The sequence below is a fragment of the Hylobates moloch genome, unplaced genomic scaffold (genome assembly GCF_009828535.3).
Source record: "Hylobates moloch isolate HMO894 unplaced genomic scaffold, HMol_V3 SCAFFOLD_14, whole genome shotgun sequence".
Classification (NCBI taxonomy): domain Eukaryota; kingdom Metazoa; phylum Chordata; class Mammalia; order Primates; family Hylobatidae; genus Hylobates; species Hylobates moloch.
In genome coordinates, this window is record NW_026652289.1 from 92,451,793 (window position 1) to 92,472,719 (window position 20,927).

At 39.2% G+C, this 20,927-nt stretch overlaps 1 protein-coding gene and 1 long non-coding RNA gene across 6 annotated transcripts in view; one reads left to right on the forward strand and one right to left on the reverse strand.

Moving 5' to 3' along the window:
- SLC12A1 (solute carrier family 12 member 1) overlaps positions 1-20,927 on the forward strand; it is a 95,025-nt gene that overhangs the window by 13,195 nt on the left and 60,903 nt on the right. Inside the window, exons 3-8 of one of the 3 annotated variants that reach the window (XM_058428022.1) lie at positions 77-152; positions 4,982-5,077; positions 8,327-8,466; positions 9,828-9,938; positions 12,169-12,280; positions 14,299-14,426. In XM_058428022.1, the coding sequence (XP_058284005.1) occupies positions 77-152; positions 4,982-5,077; positions 8,327-8,466; positions 9,828-9,938; positions 12,169-12,280; positions 14,299-14,426 (663 nt within the window). Of the gene's footprint in view, positions 1-76; positions 153-4,981; positions 5,078-5,606; positions 5,703-6,210; positions 6,307-8,326; positions 8,467-9,827; positions 9,939-12,168; positions 12,281-14,298; positions 14,427-20,927 lie in introns of all 3 variants that reach the window. The other 2 variants (XM_032176190.2, XM_032176191.2) reach the window with 2 other exon arrangements.
- On the reverse strand, positions 9,742-14,157 carry LOC116482590 (uncharacterized). 3 transcript variants are annotated; one of them, XR_009209866.1, is made up of 3 exons: positions 12,156-14,157; positions 10,042-11,777; positions 9,742-9,915 (listed from the first exon to the last, which is right to left on the reverse strand). It is a non-coding gene; the product is annotated as an uncharacterized LOC116482590 (long non-coding RNA). The 3 variants fall into 3 exon arrangements; XR_009209867.1 differs by having other exon boundaries at positions 10,042-10,273; positions 11,628-14,157; XR_009209868.1 differs by having other exon boundaries at positions 10,042-10,273; positions 11,623-14,157.

The window sequence follows — 20,927 nt, forward strand, 5'->3', positions numbered from 1 at the left end:
CAGCGTTATGAAGAGCTCTGGGTTTTGTCCCACTATCGTTTGTCCTGTCTGCTTTGAATACCGCTTCTATCCACAGGTAAGATGCATGCTGAACATCTGGGGAGTCATGCTCTTCATTCGCCTCTCCTGGATTGTTGGAGAAGCTGGAATTGGTAAGCATTTTTCCCCTCCTAAATAATTTTGCATGTAAATTATAAATTCAATAAGCAATCTTTTTTCACCATTAATACTGAATGTGAGATGAAGGTCACAGAAATAATTTACAGTTGGGCTCCTTTTACTTTGCTTCTTTGACGCTGTTTGTCAGAAAGCAAAGGTGAAGAGTTAACTCCTATGAAACTGGAATTTTCCAGCTTGCCAAACAGGTGAATGCTCAAGGAGATATCTCTATCTTTTGATAGAGTTTTAGGTATACAGACATATAATAGCATGTTAATTTTAGATAATAATATTTGTATTTGGGGACATATTGACATTTGCCTCTCATTTGTTACACAGTATCCTTCTTGGCATGATTGGTAAGACTTCACTGAACAAAAATAACTTGTGGGAAAACTGGTGAAAATGTGACCTGACTAATAAAAACGCTGAATTGTTGAACTTTTTCCAAAGAAAATAATTGTGTTACTTTCAGGTACTAGCAGTAAGAAAACAAAGGTTAATCAAATATTGCGAGATATAACCTTAAAGTGAAAGATGAAATGACTAAGATAATACGTATATTACTTTTTTTTCTAAATGAAAAATGGATAATGACATTATTTTGAGTGGTTATTTAATGTTTTAAATATTACATTCCATTTTAAATATTATTTCTTCTAGCAAATCTTTTTTATTGAAGTACATTAGTAAAGTTTTTATGAAAAATCTAATTGAATTGTATTAAAGTTCCCCACTTAATGAGATAAAAATTAATAATGTTCTATTCCATATACGGGAAATACATTATGAATTCACTTTCCGGAGAAGACTTAGTCTCAAGAATATGGAAGTTCTATTGTGCTTTCAGATAACACTCCAGAAGGTATCTCAATTCACATTTTAAAAGGTAGTTGGTCATTATTTATTGGCTTTGCTCTTCAAAACACATTCAGCATCACCGGAAGACTAACTCAAAAAAAGAAAGGGCTAAGCTGTAAATTGAAAAACTGGAGCCAGTTCCCATAGTTTTTCCATGTTTCATGTTTGGCAACTGCTGGGTTCCTGACAGAGGGCTGCTTGCCGGTTTTATGATGCATAGCAAATGAATGCTCACAGCCGCAGGGTCCAAAATAAGTATATGCCATTCCATGGAAAATCTGCATCTTAATATTGCCAAGGTTTTGCTGCAGGGTTTCATGCAAAATTAGGTTTTTAAGGGTAGTTTAGTAACTTATTGAGATCATCAAGAAACATTACTTTGTTTGGAGGTGTGAGTACCCAAGGGCAAGAGTAATTCTTTTTAATGCAACTTATTTAACATCCATACATTTGGGCAATAATCTGAACTTTAATCAGATCTTACATTACTCTTCACAGTCAACCCAGTATTGAGTTTCTTGCAAAACTGTAGAGAATGAAGAATCCCATCTTCTGCTAAACGGTTTATTATGCTATCAGACATTAATTTTATTTTAATAAAGATCTTTATATTGAAGTAGTTAAATTATACATTAGAAGAGAGTAAAATTCTACCTAGTGAGTGTTCAATGGGTTTTCCTTTGAATGGAGGTTTGTGTTCTTCTTTTCTTTTTTTTTTTTTTAATTCTCAGAAGATAGACTTTAGTAAGTACTAGAAACTTATTGTCAACCTTACTCAGTTTTACTGGCCTTTGCTATGAACCTAAAACTAAATGAGTTAAGTCACCATCTGGGTCCCATTTGGGTTTACCTTACTGGGGAATAAAAGAAACAAATACATCTATTTGTTCTTGCTTTGGGGGTAGATAGAGGAAGAAATCTGAATACATTTTCAAGCCCAGACCCTGGGAATAGAGCCAGAAGGAATCTGGAGCCAGGAGTAACGGTAGCTACAGCCCTTGGGTAACCATTCTGGGCTACAAGTTTTGGCTGTCTTGTTACCAAAAGCAAAGGGTGGAATGAGCTGATAATGCTGTCTAGTTGTTCTTCTCTATCTTGGAGACCTTGCTGGGGCAAGATGGTTTCCAATAAATTTAACCATCAAGCAAGGAAGTTGGGTGTGAAAAGCCGGTATGACCTGAAGCAAGTCACTTATATTCAGTGTTTCCCTTTCTTTTCTAAATATTAAGGAGCAGATTAATTCCTACCCAATGAATTCTTTGAAGATAAAGCTAAAGCACTTTTCTGAACAGGCAGACACAAGTTGAAATAGGCTGAGGGTAGCTTAGTTGTCTTACTGTGGGATGCATAAGAATTATCTGGGAAGTTAGGTTAGGAAACTGCAGAATCCTGGGATTTACTCTTAAAGATCCAAACTCAGTAGGTCTGAGCATTTTTAATAAGCACCCCAGGCATTTCCTGAAGCAGGTGGTTCAAGAACCACAATTTCAGAAAACAATGAACTGAATGTTCTCCAAGCTGCCTTCTACCCTGGGATTTTATGTTTGATTATGAGAGAGAAGCAAATCCCTTGCTGTTTAAAAGTATAAAACTTTGTTCCAAGATTTCAAATGGTTTGCAAAAATATATACAATGCAAAAGGATGAATTAAGAATTGTCGAAAAAACTAGAGTCAAAACGAAAATAACAGTGAGGAAATAATAAGGTTGGGGTAGGTTTAATGTTATGAAATGCAAATTATATGGTCCTGTAGAGTTTCTGGGGTATGCTAAACATTTTCTATCAAGCTTCTTCAAAACAAAGTCAGGAGCAAAACAAGTGCAAAATAAATCACCTTTAGTGGCACAAGGACCTGAAGCCACATAGTGATATAGAGGCACTGCTCACCACAGTATCCCTGCAATAGATATGAAGAATTTAGTCCAACTATTTTTTACAACCCCTAGCTTTTAAGAGTCTACAGGGTCCAAAGCAATATGGTCCGAGTTTGCAGCCTGTGCTTAGTTAGCCGCTTCCCACTGCACTTTAATCTGCAAAAAAGCCTAGAGGCTACTGTTAGAGACAGGGTATAGCCAAGAGCTTCAAAAGAACCAGCCTTTAATACCTTGACTCATTCCCACTGCTGCCCTTAACCTCCTTCCACTTTCCCTTCTCTTTGGGCATGGCCAGAGAGATCACAGCCTCTCATGGCTGACTACCCTTCTAACCATCCTTGGAACGAGAGAGCCTGCCAACAACTATGGAGCATTCACTTTACATAGGGGAGCTTACCGAACAGCTCAGACCAGAGCATTCTGGATGGAGCCAGGGTGAGTTCAGTGGCTGTGTCTCCACAGCCCTCTCCCTGAATTCTGTGTCAGCCTCCATTAGAGAGGGTATTGTAGGGAGGAAAAACAGTTATCTTCTACCCATCTTAGGTTCATTGGCTGGGGGCCTATAAATTAGACTGACAAAAATCAGATTAATAAGAGAAAAACAGAATTTATTAACATGTACATGGTACATACACATGGGACCACTCAGTGATGAGTGACTTAAAGGGGGGCTTAGAACAGGGGCTTACATATCATCTTAACAGAAGAACAATTAAACTGTAGAGAGGTGACAAGACAAAGGAAAAGGACTTTTCATTCACAAGGTGGCAAATGCTGGCAAGGTAAATACATAGGGAAAGGAATGGAAGATAAGAGCTAGTCAGCAAAGCTTGTTGTGTAGATGCCTGTGGTGCCTTCATCAGGCTGATAAGCATCAAAAATTGTCTCTGGTAATCAGAGATCACTTTCTGGTAGAGAGGGGAGGCAGGACACATTTATGTCCCGTTTTTAGGTAAATAGGAAGGGGATCGAGAGCTTTTCTTGTATCTACTTTTTTTCGGTTGTCTCAGCTCCAAATAATCCTTATGCCAAAGTGATATATTCTGATACCCTTCTGTAACCTCCTGGCTATGTGTATCTTGAAGCTGAAAGCAGTCACGGCTTCGTTGAATTCTGGCCTCTACCACTTTCTCCCTCTCCTTATAATCATCAACCTTCTGAACCATAAAATAGTTGGGGCAGCTTTTAAAATTTCATTTTAATTGTGTCTTGTGTTTCTTACATTATCTGCCGCATAGCTGGATATATAGTAGGTTTTTAAAAAGCAGTAAGTATTATGACTATTGTGGATATGATCAAAAAGCAATATCATTGAGTGTGTACTGTGTTCCATGTGCTATGCTAGCCACTTTACACATGCATTCTTTCTAATTTCATTGCTATTTTTGGCTCAGTTATTTATTTATTTAAAGTGACTTATCATAATAAGTAACTTTCCAGAATTCACACAGTCAATAAGTTGATGTAATTTAATTTCATTCTTTCCACTTTACCCATCTGCCAGATGAATAATTTGCTATACTCTATGTAGTTCTCCACCTCTATGTGACCAAATATACATAAAAAGATAGTAACCTGGAAGGATGAACATTTAATCTCTAGTTATCTTGACAGCTTGGAATTGTAGGCCAATTATCATGTTTATAGGTGTCTAGAACTTCTCCAAAGAGGGAATTCTGTCAGGTGCAATAGTGCAAGCCTGTAGTCCCAGCTACTTGGGAGGCTGAGGTAGGAGGATGACTTGAGGCCAGAAGTTTGAGACCAGCCTGGAAAAAATAGCAAGACTGTCTCTAAAAATAATAATAATAATAATAAGATGGGGTGCACATTAAATTTTGACCAGCCCTAGTGGTTTTGTTTTGTACAACGTAGTTCTGCACATTTTAGCTCTTGAGTTTCTTGGAAGCAGAGCTACTACAAGCAGAAAACTTCAAAGCTAAGCATTTACTCCATGGTGATTTCCTAGCCAACCTGTTAAACTCAAATATGGTCCTTTGATGTTTACCCTAGACTTGCTGGTTTTTATGTAAATGATCCAATGAATTCTTCCACCATTTAATGCCTTTATTTTTCCTCTTTCAACTGAGGTCTTGGTGTGATTATCATCGGCTTAGCCGTGACAGTGACTGCTATCACTGGTTTATCCACCTCTGCTATTGCCACAAATGGATGTGTCAGAGGAGGTAATTAAACTTGTGACCCGCACCATCATTTGTAAGGTAAAGGCAACACAGGCTCTAATAGTTCACCACTGACCTTTCTGGAGTGTTTTCAAAGGTAATGCAAGTTGGTTTCTTTCCCCCCATCAGGCAAAGAGATGCAAGAAAAATGGGGAAGGATTTAACCTTTGTCAAACCCCCAGCTTTCTCATTCCGGTTCCTTCAAGCAAGCAAGAAGGTCAAATGTCATGTTTTCTCTTTTCACAGCCAGGATAGTTTCTCTCCCAGGACACCAGCATAAGTCAACTTTTCCTTTCCAAGGCTGCACTTTCGATTGTGTTTACTTTTGGAAACCATCCTTCATCATAATGAGCAGTTCTCTGACTTGGTCTTTATTGCCAGGCAAACCAGTTTCTCCTTAGCACAAAGAAACCCCGTTGGAGCCCGAGGCATAGACCTGAAAACTTAAATTAAAGGCAGTGAAGTTTGCAACAATAGGGAATCCAAGGAAGAATAGTAAAATGCAATATCTTCTATCTTTCATTGCCAACAGGTCTTGGAGTTCTCATAATTCTTCTTTCCACTATGGTAACTTCTATTACTGGGTTGTCAACTTCTGCGATAGCAACTAACGGGTTTGTTCGTGGAGGTAAAATCTCTAAGATATCTAATGCCCTCATCACTTGCTACGGGTAGGCAAACAATTTTTTATACTTCTTTTTGATGGGAACAAGGAAGTAGCCCAATGTTCTTGAAGCCTGGCTATTTGGAGGAGCTGGATGCCAAAGAAAACCTAAGGTACGATGAGAATAGTCCAGGTCTACTCTGGTCTCTTTTCTAATGGATCTCTCTGGCACATTGTAGGTCATGCCTTACAGATGTGCACCTTCCTTAGGTAAACTTTTTCTTTTTCAGGCTAGTCTGAACACCTCTAGATGATGTTTCTTGGAAACTGATTCCCAGATTTGCCTTCTGTTTTAACGTTTAGTACATTTCAGGTGCTTCCTAGACCTTCATGAAATGGGATCTTTTAGAACATTTCAGGTTTTCACAGGGAGGTGGATCTTTCTGTGACAAGATTCAGACTGCTGCCTCCTGAAGTACTGGTGACTTCTCTCAGTACTGGAACCAAACACCTTTCTTGGGGGATTTTGCAGGTCTTGGAGTCATCGTCATTGGCCTAAGTGTGGTAGTGACGACACTCACAGGTATTTCTATGTCTGCTATTTGCACGAATGGAGTAGTAAGAGGAGGTAAGCCAATTAATTTACTTATGACTAGAGGCTTGGTTACTAGTAATGTCTGGAGTTAGTTTACTATTGGAAGTGAAATTAAACATATTGCTAATTAGTCCTCAATGTCCTAAAACAAAACAATATAACCCAAAATTTAAACAGCAAAGCAAAATTTTTCTCAACTAAAATTGGAATATCTTCATTGACATGACCCATTTTTTGTAACGAAACATGTTTATAAAGTGGAGAGTGACTATGTGTCTAGTAGGAAGGTATGGAATATTATAGCAAAATATATGGTTTTTTTGTACCTTGGATGAGACCCACTGGCTCTCTCACAGGTCCTCTCAGCATGGGTCTTCTCCAATGTCCCAGATGGCATTGCTGATGATTCCCACTCAGTAAACCACTCCTGCACCCAGGCCTCGAGGCTCACCCCAAACGCTGTGCTCCCAGTGACCAACAGGCAACGGAAGATCATTAAAAGGGAATAAACAAATAAATAAGCAAAGAGTTACTTTCAAATAACCTAGGAGTAGGCAGGCCTAGGCAGAAAGTGAAATGGATGAAATGTATCGTTGTTCTATTTTCCTTTGTTCCCCCTCCCCTTCCCCTTTGGTTTCTCTGGTTCTCTACTTGGGCACCTTATCCAGGTTTTCCTACTCAGAACCTTCTAAAACATCCTGCCCACGACACACCTCCACTCTCAACTTCTGCCTGTCTCTCATGTTGATCCAGCCCACCTAGGTAACTGACTAGCTCAGTTGTTTAAGGTGATCTGTATAAAGGAAATAATGAGGATTTGCTCCACCCAGACAATATGCTACATTTTTAGAGAGGACTTTGACCCCTGAGCCCAAAAGAGTTACTATAGTGAAAGAAATTTCTCTCAGCAAAAAGTAATTTTGTTTTGTTTTTAGGTGTGTTTGTTTGTCATTCCTGTGCCAACTCTGCCTACCTCCAAAGCCAGCTCTGTATAGGAAGTCATAATCTTACTATGGTCTGTGATAATCAGACCTCCTAACATCTCATCCTTTTCACCTTCAATAAGCTGCCCTAGGTACCCTCTAGGCAGTTGACGAATCTAGTTCAATCCTTCATATGCACAGAAGTATGCAACTATATATATTTAATAGAACTACTTTTTCAATGTCCAAGGGAGAAGTAATTGTTCCAGACCCTCCCCCCTTTTCTTCCCACTTGCAACTGCCAAACACTGTGCTCTCAGGGGCCAACAGGCAAGGGACCTACTTGCCACACCCATACATATATGAGTATTTAGCAATAATCATGCCTTCTGGAGCTAAAAACATAGAAAACCAAGTTTGATTTATAGAATGAATAATACATCACACTCTATAGATATCTTGTTTTATGCAGCACATATATATCAGAAAATTTTACGTATGTACCTATATATGTTTTGTATATGTATGTTTATATATATATATATATCATGCCTTCTTACACTAAAAACATAGAAAAGCAAGTTTGATTTATAGAATGGATAATACAGATATCTTGTTTTATGCAGCACATATATATCAGGAAATTGTATATATGTACATATATCTATATATGTGTAAACATATATTTTACATATATACACAACAGAAAGGAAGTTAGAAAAACAAAGATAAACTTCACCTGCTTCATTTTCTACCTAGACTTTCCTACTCCTGGAAATTTTTTATATAAAATTTTACTTCATTATTAATTTGAATACTCCAATGATATTTTTATAAAGACAACGCATTTTTTTGTAAAGTTTGCTGTGTTCTTATTTGTAGCTTTTTTACAGTTATGTTTTAATAGATTGGGCTTTATTAAGTCAGGATACTTCTATTGTAGATTAAGTACAGAGTACTGAGAAGGGCTAAGTTATTCACTGGGTAACACAGGATTCCTAAAATTATTAGGAAGTTGTAATACTGTTATTGAAATAATTCACATTGTAAATGTTCTCAGACAGTCACAATCATTTGGTCATATAAAATAGCAGTTCCTCAATGTAAAGTATGTTCATTTCTTGTTTCAGGTGGGGCCTACTATCTTATTTCCAGAAGTTTAGGGCCCGAGTTCGGTGGGTCAATAGGCCTGATCTTTGCTTTTGCTAATGCAGTGGCTGTTGCTATGTATGTGGTGGGATTTGCTGAGACTGTAGTAGATCTTCTTAAGGTAATTAAAAGCTTTTCTTTTTTTCTGTCAAGCAGCATAATTTAGTTTGGTTTGCCTTCTCAGGGCACTAGGGGATATCATTACAGCTAAATGAGAGGAAAAAAGTCAAATATAGTGGAAGGAGCCTGGGGTTGGCATCAGAAGATCTGGCTTTGAGTCCAGGTTCTCACACTTACCAGCCAAGAAAGTTTGGATTAGTTCCTCTATTCTTCTGAACTTTGTTTTCCAAATCTATAATATGGGCTAATAATACTGTTGTACGTATTTCACAGAAGTGTGGCACAGATCAAATGAAATAATGTATATGAAATACTGTGTAAAATATGCAACATCAGATGAATAATGGATATTGCTGTCAACAGTAGTACTACGATTATGGTTATAGATTTCCAAAAGGAAAGAAAGTTTAAAAATTAAAATAATTCACTCCAGAAAACTAGCCATTTCCTAGTTTAGGTGCCTAGTCTAGGATGTTGCATGTGCAAGCACATTTATTAGCTGATGTATCAACTAATTCCTAGTCCTTTTCTCATGGTAATGATAGCATTCACTGAATTCAATTGGTAAAAGTACCTCCATTTAAAAATTAGATAAATAAATGAGCTTACAGTTCATAAGGTATATTACCTTCAAGACATGCATTATTGGCTGGGCGTGGTGGCTCACGCTTGTAATCCCAGCACTTTGGGAGGCCGAGGCGGGCGGATCATGAGATCAGGAGATCGAGACCACGGTGAAACCCTGTCTCTACTAAAAATACAAAAAATTAGCCGGGCGTGGTGGCGGGCGCCTGTAGTCCCAGCTACTCGGAGAGGCTGAGGCAGGAGAATGGCGTGAACCCGGGAGGCGGAGCTTGCAGTGAGCCGAGATTGCGCCACTGCACTCCAGCCTGGGCGATAGAGCGAGACTCCGTCTCAAAAAAAAAAAAAAGAGATGCATTATCAGGTTTGTGTCATCTGTTCTTAAATAGGACACCACTTAACTTTCAGTATTTACACTGTAAACCATTCATTTTTATTCTGCTAGGATTCCCCTTGACACACAGAAATAACCAGTCATTCTTCTGAAATAAAACACAATATGTATATGTATACATATTTTTACTTAGTGCTACAACAACTTCAAAAGCTAGAATGAATCTCTGAAATGTCTAACTCCTAACCTTGACTATCAAAGGCCTATTATCACAGAAAAAAATGCTAGGTTTTTTATCTTCATAAATTTATGAATACTCCATTTTTCTATTATTCTATATGGCCCCAGGTGTAATTGTATAGTATCTCTTTTTACTGCTAAATGCTGCGATAAGACTCACATGCAAAAAGCTGTATCTCTAAGCACTTAATAATTTGTTTCCCCAGGAGAGTGATTCGATGATGGTGGATCCAACCAATGACATCCGGATTATAGGCTCCATCACAGTGGTGATTCTTCTAGGAATTTCAGTAGCTGGAATGGAATGGGAGGCAAAGGTAAATTTCTCAAAAATGATATCATCAACAGTGGCTGGTCAGGTCCTGAACAAATTGCAGGAGTAGAAGGAACTCCATATTCAAAAAGAATTGCTGTTATTACCTGCTATGGTGAAATGAGCAGGCAAGTGCTAGGTGGATCACCAAGCCTGCAAAGCACAAAGCCCAGGCAGTCATGACTCAGGGCTCACGAGTCACATGATTGCTGTATTTTGCCTCTCTGTGCTGTCACCAAGGTGGCTGCCTTATGCACAGACCCCTTATGATCATAGCAGTGGTGCATGCTGGAAGCCTGGGTCTCTCAATCACAAACCCTGGTTCTTCTTTCAAGCTGCCTGTGGGTGCAAAAGCCCAAGAGAAACGGCAAGAGTGTTGGGAACATAAGAGAGGCAAAAACTATCATTCTCTTCTGAAAGCCAGTACTTCACCAGCAAATTTAGGCTCATAGGCTTTAGAACCAGAAAATCTCTGAGTTTAACTAGTGATAAAATGGATAGTAAATTTCTGAATGATGGGAAACATGTCTTTTGCCTCCTTTGTAATTCCCTCAAGTGACTGGTGCAATTGAAAATATTCCTACGTGCCTGTGGATGAAGTAACTAGATCTCAAGCAGTCATGAGACGTGGAAAGACAGCCAAAGCCGCCCACCTATAAGTCAATAGAAAACATTCCTATGTGGCATTTATCTGTAGATTATGCATTCACACATTCAACAAAAATAAAGTTAGTGCCTACCACGTGTTGAGCATTCTTCTAGGCACTGATATTCACCTGCGACCAAAACAAGCCTAATCCCTATATATGGTCTATGAAGAGATCAATACTAAGCAAGCAAATAAAGAAACAAATATAAAAAGGGAATTTGTGAAAATTAGTATCAACAGGACACTGTGATGAAAAAACACAGGAGAACCCTACTTTAGATAACGAGGCAATGAAGTTTAGTAGCAGTAGAGGGTAGCATTTAAAGCTCCAGCTCTGTAGTAGAGTGCCTGAATTTGAATCCAGTTTATATCTCTGCGGCCTTCAGTAAATTATTTAACCTCCCAGTGCTTCAGTGTCTTTACCTTTAAAATGAGGATAATAATATTGCCTATTCCATAAGGCTGTCAGTTTGTTAGTGGTATTATTTACCTAAAAGAATACAGGTAAAGTTAAATCTGCATCTGTTCTATTGTAAGCCCTCAGTGAACAGATAGCTGTTATTATTTAAATGGGCCGGGCACGGTGGCTCACACCTGTAATCCCAGCACTTTGGGAGGCTGAGGCGGGCAGATCACGAAGTCAGGAGTTCGAGACCAGCCTGGCCAACATGGTGAAACCCTGTCTCTACTAAAAATACAAAATTAGCCAGGGTGGCGTATGCCTGTAATCCCAGCTACTCGGGAGGCTGAGGCAGGAGAATTGCTTGAACCCAGAAAGTAGAGTTTCAGTGAGCCGAGATCGCACCACTGCATTCCAGCCTGGGCGACAGAGTGAGACTCCATCTCGGGAAAACAAAATAAAATAAAACAAAACAAAACAAAATAATAAAACATAAACGATTAAATTGTCAAGAAAGGCCTCTCTGAGGAGGTAACTAAGACTTAAAGGATGAAAAGAAGGAAATAGCTATGCAAGAAGTAGAGTGAAGTGCTTTCCAGGTAAAGGAAACAGCATATGGCAACACCAAGCCATAAACACCTTACAGCATTGGAGGGGCTGAAGGAAGACCATCTGGCCAGTTAACCCTGCAGACTGCTTGTGCTGAGCACACAGCAGCAGCCTGACGTCAAGTGCACTGGGAATCACAGGAATTCTATTCATCATTCTGCATTCTCGAACTCCTGCAGTTAACACTGGGAACAGAAACAACCCATAAGTGCTCTGCCGAAAACAAACAAACAAAACCCCCCTCAAATTTATCAGTGTTAAAACTTTTGGCTTCATTCACATTCCTGGGACAATGGTGGAAGTTACCCACCTGCTACTTAGAATGTTACAGAAATGTCACCTTCAAGTGCCCAAACACGTGCACCATTAAAAATGTGGCATATACATCCAAGTAGAATAAGGCCTATTTACATGCCATTCTAATAAGGATGTATTTTTTTACCTACTCTGGGTAGCAGAGACTTAACTGAAATAATCAGATAGAGTCTTTCTGCAGTGGCTACTTCTAACTTTTATAATTATGTAAAAAGTTGTTAAATAAATCTGATTTGGTTTCCTTTTACCTTTGCATTCCAGGCCCAAGTGATTCTTCTGGTCATTCTTCTAATTGCTATTGCAAACTTCTTCATCGGAACTGTCATTCCATCCAACAATGAGAAAAAGTCCAGAGGTTTCTTTAATTACCAAGGTACATGGAGTAAATTGGTTGCTTTTCATTAAATACTTCTCCATTGCCCTCCTCATCACCATCCCCATCACCCCAACCCCAGCCATCGGAATGCCTGGCTCCCCTTTCAAGTTACCTGTGGATGCGGAAGCCCAAAAGAAATGGGAAGTTCGTTGGGGAAATATAACAGAGGCAAAAACTATCATTCTTTTCTGAAACCCAGTACTTCACCAGCAAATTTGGGCACACCATAGGTTTTAGAACCAGAAAATATATGAGTTTAACTAGTGATAACTAACTAGTGATAAAATGGTTGGTAAATTTCTCCAGGAAAGAGCCTGGAGTTGGATTCAGGAGACCCAAGGTTGGATCTCAACTCTGCCACTTAACAGCTAGACAGAACGCCTAATGTGACTGGGTCTCAGATTTTCCTGCCAAAATGTGGGCAATAATAAGAACTTCCTGAGGGAATTTTGAGAAACAAATAAGACAGCGGATGTGAAAGTGCTTTGTAAACCTTTTGTTGTTGCTATCAAATAGTAGAAACAGAGACACAGCTCAATTTGTTCAACCACTGCAGAGCACTAAAGTCAAACTTAGTCATTTCTTTCTTCCTGCTAGACTTGTTTGCACCTTGCTTTCCCATAGCATTACCTAGTTAAGCATCACTGTCAGACTTTCAGGCGGAAAAGACTGTAGGAGTTACTCAGTGTAGCATCCTGTGATAACATAACAGAGCATGAAATTTGACTTCTTTCTCTCCTTATTTTACTCCTTTTATCTGTTCTTGCCTTTCTTTTCCCTCTAGCTTACTCAAGAATCCACTGCTGAGTTTTTAAATGTTTCCCTTTATTATCTACTCAGTTGTCAGTATTTCTTTTTGATATCACATACCTCTTTCATCCTGATTCCTTTTCTTCATAAAGACTTTCTGATTTGCTTTGCATGTTAATATCCTTTTCCCTTCTATTATTTTCCCTCCTTCCCATTCCTACCATATTTTTTTCTTTAAGCCTTTTTTCCTATTTTTGCATCCCAGATTCTTTTGTTCACATTTTTCTTCCTCTCCTTTTCTCTTTTTTCCTTCTGTTTTTCTTCTAGGTTGTTTCCTTTTTATTTAATAATTTGGTGACAACCTGTGGGATGGTATTATTTTATTAATAAAGCTTCTCATCATAATATTCTGCCATGCTAAGGATTTGGTATAAGCAGCTTAGGTCTAATATCTAGGAGTAAAAAGTAAAAAGATTCATACATTAGTACCAAAATTGTAAAGTAGACTCACACACAAGGTTCTTCAACCACAAAAAAAGGCATAGAAAACCAGTGTGTTGATTGTTTATGGTATTTATGCATGTGAGAATGTACTCGTGTGTGTATGTGTGTGGTGGTGCATTTGTGGGTATGCCAGTGTGATCATGAGAGAATTCTTCATCTCTTTTTCTAGATGCACAAAAGTCAGGTAGCCTGGATCTCTTTTGGCACAAAAATTGATTTTTCAGAACTATATCATAGAGATCTAAAACCTTATGATATGTATTTTGACTTTTGGCAAATATTAACGTAAAGTTCCTTAGGAGTACACCACATCTTCAAGTTCATTCCGTTTAGAATATAGGAATGTGGCCGGGCACGGTGGCTCACGCCTGTAATCCCAGCCCTTTGGGAGGCCAAGGCAGGTGGATCGCCTGAGGTCAGGAGTTTGAGACCAGCCTGGCCCACATAGTGAAACCCCGTCTCTACTAAAAATACAAAAAATTAGCCAGGTGTGGTGGTAGTCGCCTGTAATCCCAGCTAGTTGGGGGGCTGAGGCAGGAGAATTGCTTGGTTGCTTGAACCTGGGAGGCAGAGGTTGCAGTGAGCTGAGATCGTGCCATTGCACTCCAGCCTGGGCAACAAAGCAAGACTCTGTCTCAAAAAAAAAAAAATTAGAATATAGGAATGTATTTGCATTTAGGGCTAGGGAAGCCAATGGTAACTTAATCTTCTATACTGTGAAAAATGTCTACATCATAATTTTCTTATAATTTATGTTGTAGCATCAATATTTGCAGAAAACTTTGGGCCACGCTTCACGAAGGGCGAAGGCTTCTTCTCTGTCTTTGCCATTTTTTTCCCAGCAGCTACTGGGATTCTTGCTGGTGCCAATATCTCAGGAGATTTGGAGGTACGTTGTTTGCTCTGCTTTGCAGTCCTGGGAGTGGTGGTACACTTGGTGGGTAGCACAAGGAGCTAGAGAGGTTAAATGTGACCGTATTACCCTACAGATTCAAACTGTAGGTTTCTGTAAGATTTCCTGATGATTTAAAAGTTCTCTCTTTTAATGCCAAATTTGGATTTCTATTCCAGATAATTCTTCCAAAAGTCTTATTCAGTAATATCAGAAGAACAGGGTAGTGTGATAGTGTGTCATATTTCCCCAAAATAAATGTAGTTCAGTGAAAAAAATACCAGAACCACCCTTTCTCTTTTAAACCCAAATGAATGGGAATGTTTTCCTGTAAAAGTAAAAACAAAACAAAACAAAGGAAAATAATCACATTTTCACTTAGCTTCCCACTTAATTATTCTGTGTGAAGTACTGCAAAGAGCATGGTATGAGTTAGGATATGGTAATGTTATAAAAGACCAGCAATAGTGGCCTAAACAAGATGCAGGTTTTAATGCACAAAATCTAGCTCAGTTGGGCACAATGCCACGCACCTGTAGTGCCAGCCACTTGGGAGGATGAGGTGGGAGGATTGCTTGAACCCAGGAGTTTGAGGCCAGCCTGGGCTACACAGCAAGACCCTGATCTCTTTAAAAAAAATAAATAAATAAATAAAATGTATGTATATTTCTTGATGAGTCTTGATATACTCATAAATAAATAAATAAATATTTTATGTTAAATCAAGCCCATAGGCCATCCAGTGGAATAAGAAAAGTCTGCTCCAAAAGGTAGCCCAGAAACCCAGATAACGTCTTTGTTTCACCGTTACTTTGGGGCTTGCCCTCCATCTGCAAGGTCACATTCCAGTCCATGGGAAGGGGGATAAGCATGTAGAGGGCAAGCAATTCCTAGAACTTGCATGTATCGCTCCTGCTGACATTCCATTGGCCAGAATTTAGTCGTGTGGCCTTACCTAGTTGCAAAGGAAGGTGGGAAATGTAGTCTCTATCTGGGCAGCCACGTGCCCACATAAAATTTTAGGGGGTCCTACTATTAAAAGGAGGAAAGTGAGGACCTATATCAGGGGACAATAAGCCGTTTCTACCACACACACACATACACACACACACACACACACACACAAAGTAGAAGACACAGGTTTTATCACAACAAATTATTATCAACTTTGGAAGACAAGAAATATTTTCAAGACTCATCAAGAAATATACATACATGAAAAACATATGCATTGTCCAAGTGGGAAGTGAAATGAAAATACTGAACAAATAATTGTTAAGTTAATCAGGGATGATTTTCTCAAGGAAATAACTTTTTTTTTTTCGAGACAGAGTCTCGCTCTGTCGCCCAGGCTGGAGTGCAGTGGCGCAATCTCGGATCACTGCAAGCTCCGCCTCCCAGGTTCACGCCATTCTCCTGCCTCAGCCTCCGAGTAGCTGGGACTACAGGCGCCCGCCACCGCGCCCGGCTAATTTTTTGTATTTTTTAGTAGAGACGGGGTTTCACCGTGGTCTCGATCTCCTGACCTCGTGATCCGCCCGCCTCAGCCTCCCAAAGTGCTGGGATTACAAGCGTGAGCCACCGCGCCCGGCCCAAGGAAATAACTTTTGAACCTGAGCATAAATCAAAGTCTGGATGCTGGCTATTAATGAAGAAATATAGAGTATTCCAGGCAGAGAGGATAGTCAGGCACGAGGAAACTGGGAACAGTGAGAAGTCTCTTACAGTTCAACTGGAGAAACCCTGATGGGGCTCGATCACCTTGAAGGCAAAGGGAAACGGCTGTTAGAGGGACTTCAGCCAGAGGTGCTTGCCCAAGAATATAACTCCATGAAAGTAGAGAGTTTGCCTTTGATTTTGTTCATTGCTGTATCCTCAAAGCTAGTAATGCCTCAATAAATACTAATTGAGTAAATAAACAAAGTCATTTAGATTTTTATATTGGGGCCACAGTGCTATGGTAAATTCTCCAGCAGAAATATGGCATAAAAATATTATGCTGATGTGCAGAAAAGTTAAGAAACTTGTTCAAAATAATTCAAATAGTATCACTGCTGAATGAAATTTAGCTATGGATGTTGAATTTCTGGTTTCTCAGCTCTGGAAGAGTATCAGAGGTCACTGATTTAAATTTCTGCAAACTATAAGCACACCTTTAAATTAAAGAATATTGCTCTTTCTTTAGACTCCTTAAAAACAAGTTTGTATCAGATGTTTAGTAGTCAGTTCCGCTTAGCTGGCCCTCACTGTGTGCCTGTTCACACCAGGCACTGAGGAAACAAGGAGCTTCACTTCCCCCTCAAGGAGCTCAGAGTCGAAGGAGGAGACAGACTTCCCTTATATGAATTAGAACAAGCAAGAGTAGAATCTAGTGCAAAGGAGAGAGGAAGCAGCAATTGCCTGTCCCCCCAAAAAGTAAAGGAAGACTTTCAGAAGAGGGGACACTCAATCTAGGTTTTGAGGGATGAACAGGAGTTTGCCAACAGGACAAAGAAGAGACGGACATTTGAAACAGAAGGAATGGGATATAAGAAGGCACCGAGAAAGATGCTGCTAATGAGAATTATTTTATGTGCAGAGTAGAGTATGTAATCCTTCATTAATATATTAATAAACATATTTATAAAGAATTTTCTATGTGTCCTAAGTACTCTGGGAGTAAGCAAAGAAAGAGAAGATACTATTTCTGTCTGAAAAGACAAGACTTAAAATTCCTCCCCCTTTAAAATAAGTGTTAACTTGATTTAGGGTTGTTATGTTAGTGAAGAAGTTTTTATTTATTTAGCAGCCTCTACTGAGAAATCTCTGATTCTGAGTTCACATGTAAAGAAACTACCAACAATGGCCTGTTAAGATTTTGGGGGCATACGTGGTCGTAATATTATTGTAGAATGTTGCATTCTTTTTCTTTAAAAATACCTTTATGATTTTATAATTAGGCTTAACTTTTAACACATACACTACTATATGCTATATACTTTTACTATATACAGAACTCAGGGGTCCTTTTAACAACAGACAGTAGAGTTTGGATATTATCCCCAAACTAGCTAGAGACTCTAAGGAGGTTAGACAAGAGAGTAACATGATTAAATATGTGTTTTAGAGAGAGCCTACTAACAGCTCTCTGGAGGGTGGTTTGGAAGGTGGGGAAAGGGTGTAATAGGTAGGAAGACTGGAGGCAGAAAGATCAATTAGAAAATATCATAATAATTTGGACAAGAGATGACATGGGCCTGACTTAAGGCCATGCAGAGGAAAAGAACCAAAGATATCAGCTTTTGTTAGAGTTAGAAGAAGAAATAGAAAAAAAAAGTTTTTTACTATGATCCACAGTAAGAAAACATTATACATCACAATCAAGTGCACACTTAGAAAATTTTCCCCAAATGATTCTCTACTTTATTACAAGCAATGCCTTCTGATATTCTCACATCAGTTCTATTCTATTGGATTCTTTTAATGCTGGTTGTAACCTGTCGAATTGATTCCACAGTATAGTAGATGAGGAAAGGAAGCTCGCATTTGTCTATTGAGGTTGAAATGGCAGAAGGACATGGGGTGGCGATGCCTAGTGGGTGGGTAGCTAGATGTATGAGTCCGGAGCTCTGAAAGGAGCTAGGGCAGGACTGGCAGCCATGGCATGGATGAGTTAATGCAGGTATGTGCGAAAGGGAAGACAGAAGAGGTTTGAGGCAGCGTTCAGGGAGACACAGACCTTCAAAGTATTAATGGTAAAAAGCAAGTCCATGAAGAAAAAAGAGACAGAGCTAAGAAGCAGGAGAAATCAAAAGACAGTGGGGTCATGAAAATCAAGAGAGGAGAATGCTTTGAGAAGTAGTAACATGGTCACAAGCCGGAGGGGCCAACCATGTTAAGTTCTGGGAGGTGACAATATGTTGTGAAATGGGGAGGAAACTTCAGTACTTGTAGATATTATTTCTCTTTGAAAGTGAACTTAGAAATAAAACATAATGGATTCAGTCAGTTTAGGAAACATTTACTGTTTACACACTATAGGGTAGGCAAGATCCTGATCTCTGCTCACAGCCTCAGAATCCTCCTCCGGAAGGAAGCTCACAGGCACAAAGTCATGTTACAAAGTTCCCATCCAGAACCTTACATTTGCTAATAATGCACTAACAGATGATCTGTAAATATGTACCTGGGAGAAGATTTAGAAAATACCCAAGTCTAATCAAGAAAGCTAAGAAGTGATTTCAGAGAAGAAAAATTGGGATGTGGTTGACATACCCAGAAAGCAGGGATCTAATAGATTACTTGCACTCTGTCCTAAGGAAAAATATAATGTCTAATGAAAAAAGGTAAAGAAGGTTAGGTTTTGGGTTACTGCTTGTGGCTGGAAACTACATTTCAAGTGAAAACCAATAATTTGTCAAAGTCCTCCTGAGCCCTATCTAAGAGAAAGCTAGCCAGGCCAGACAATGTGAATATCTAATCATACACTAATATATTGGCATCCAGATTTATATGTTAATGTCTTAGGATCATGGCTGGGCATGGTGATTCATGCTTATAATCGCAGCACTTTGAGAGGCCCAGGTGGGTGATTGCTTGAGCCCAGGAGTTTGAGACCAGCCTGAGCAACATGGCAAAACTGTGTCTCTACAAAACACACACAAAAAAATAGCTGGGCATGGTGGCACACACCTATCATTCCAACTACTTGGGAGGCTGAGGTGGGAGGATCACTTGAGCCTGGGAAGGTTGAGGCTGCAGTGAACCACAATTGAGCCACTGCATTCCAGCCTGGGCAACAGAGCAAGAACCCATCTCAAAATAAATAAATAAATAATAATAATGTCTTAGAGTCATGATAGAATCTCATGTGACTCCTGTTAAGCCATTTTAGAGCTTGTAGCAGAAGCTGCAAATAAAAACTAAGTTTTTGGGGTGTTTGTTTTGAGACAGTGTCTCACTCTGTAGCCCTGGCTGGAGTGCAGTGGTGCAATCTCGGCTCACTGCAACCTTCGCCTCCCAGGTTCAAGAGATTCTCGTCCCTCAGTCTCCCGAGCAGCTGGGATTACAGGCACATACCACCATGCACAGCTGATTTTTTTATTTTTAGTAGAGATGAGGTTTCACCATGTTGGTCAGGCTGCTCTCGAACTCCTGACCTCAGGTGATCCACCCGCCTTGGCCTCCCAAAGTGCTGGGATTACAGGCGTGAGCCACCGCGCCTGGCCAAAAACTAAGTTTTTGTGTTTTAGGTATAAGACTGCCTTCCATCTTCACATCTGTTATCCATATATATATATATAATTTCTGTTCTTCCCACTGTCAGTTCTTTACATTTTACTCAGATCTCAAGAAATTCTTCATCAATAAAATAAATTTTGGAACATAACATGAATTAGGGGATTCAGTAGGCCCCATCACAGTCATGACTGCCTTCTTTTTCCTTCTGTGTGCTGCCCCATTGCATACACCTGCCACACTGACGACAATAGTTTGGAAGGAAGAGACTGGGTATGTACATGTCAGAACAAACCCTGTGTGCAGATACTCCTAGAAGAGTGGGGAGGAATTAATGATCACAGAGTGGTCCCATAGGGCTGGCTTACTGCCATGTGGGGCAGGTTTGCTTGATTCAATTGTGACTTCCAGTCATCAAGTTGAGTCTACATTCACTATGCGTGACCTTTTGATGGACTTTTTCAGCATATTTATGTTTTCTTTTTAAAGCACAAACTTTGTTTGACTGCAGTGATTGCTTATTTGTATTGATGAGTCTAATGTGCTCTGGTGGGGGGCCTCATACCTGCTGAGATTGTACCTTCTTCAATTCAATATTTATTGACTCCTACTCTATGCCAGGCCCTGTCCTGTATAACTGAAGACATTAAAATTTCTATTTAATAATCCCTATTAAGTTGAATTGAATACAATTCAATATGCTACTTAAAAAATGATTTTATATGATTTATCCCCCCCAAATAGGATATAAAATGGTAAATTAAGTATGATGTGAACTCAACTTAGTGAATGTATATACACTTATAAGCAAGAGAAAAGCCCATTTTCTGGTATAAGCTTGAATTTGCCTCTTTCTTTATGTCTGCTTATGGAAATTAAATATCTCCCATTGCAGATATTTCTGAACTAGATTTCAAATAGGGGATTTAAGGGATTGAAAAATTTAGTAAGTAGATCGTCCTTTTTACTCAGTCAAAAGTGATTTTTTTAAAGGCAAGCTTAAGCTCAGTATAAAACAAATACACCCAGAGATATTATCCACATGCCAGATATGTTTATATATTTTCCTCTACAAATTCAAGATGTGATACATCTAAATGAAATTCATAGGAGATAAAGAGAAGGATGAGGCCTTGGTGAGTAAACTACCTACTATACTTTTCTATAGAAACTTCCTTCTTAGGAATCTAAGAAGATCTTAGAGATCTCTTCTGTTCAGCTGAAAGTTTTACAGATTTCTTTATTCCCTCTGCACACCTTGTCTTTGTCCAAAATAAAGCT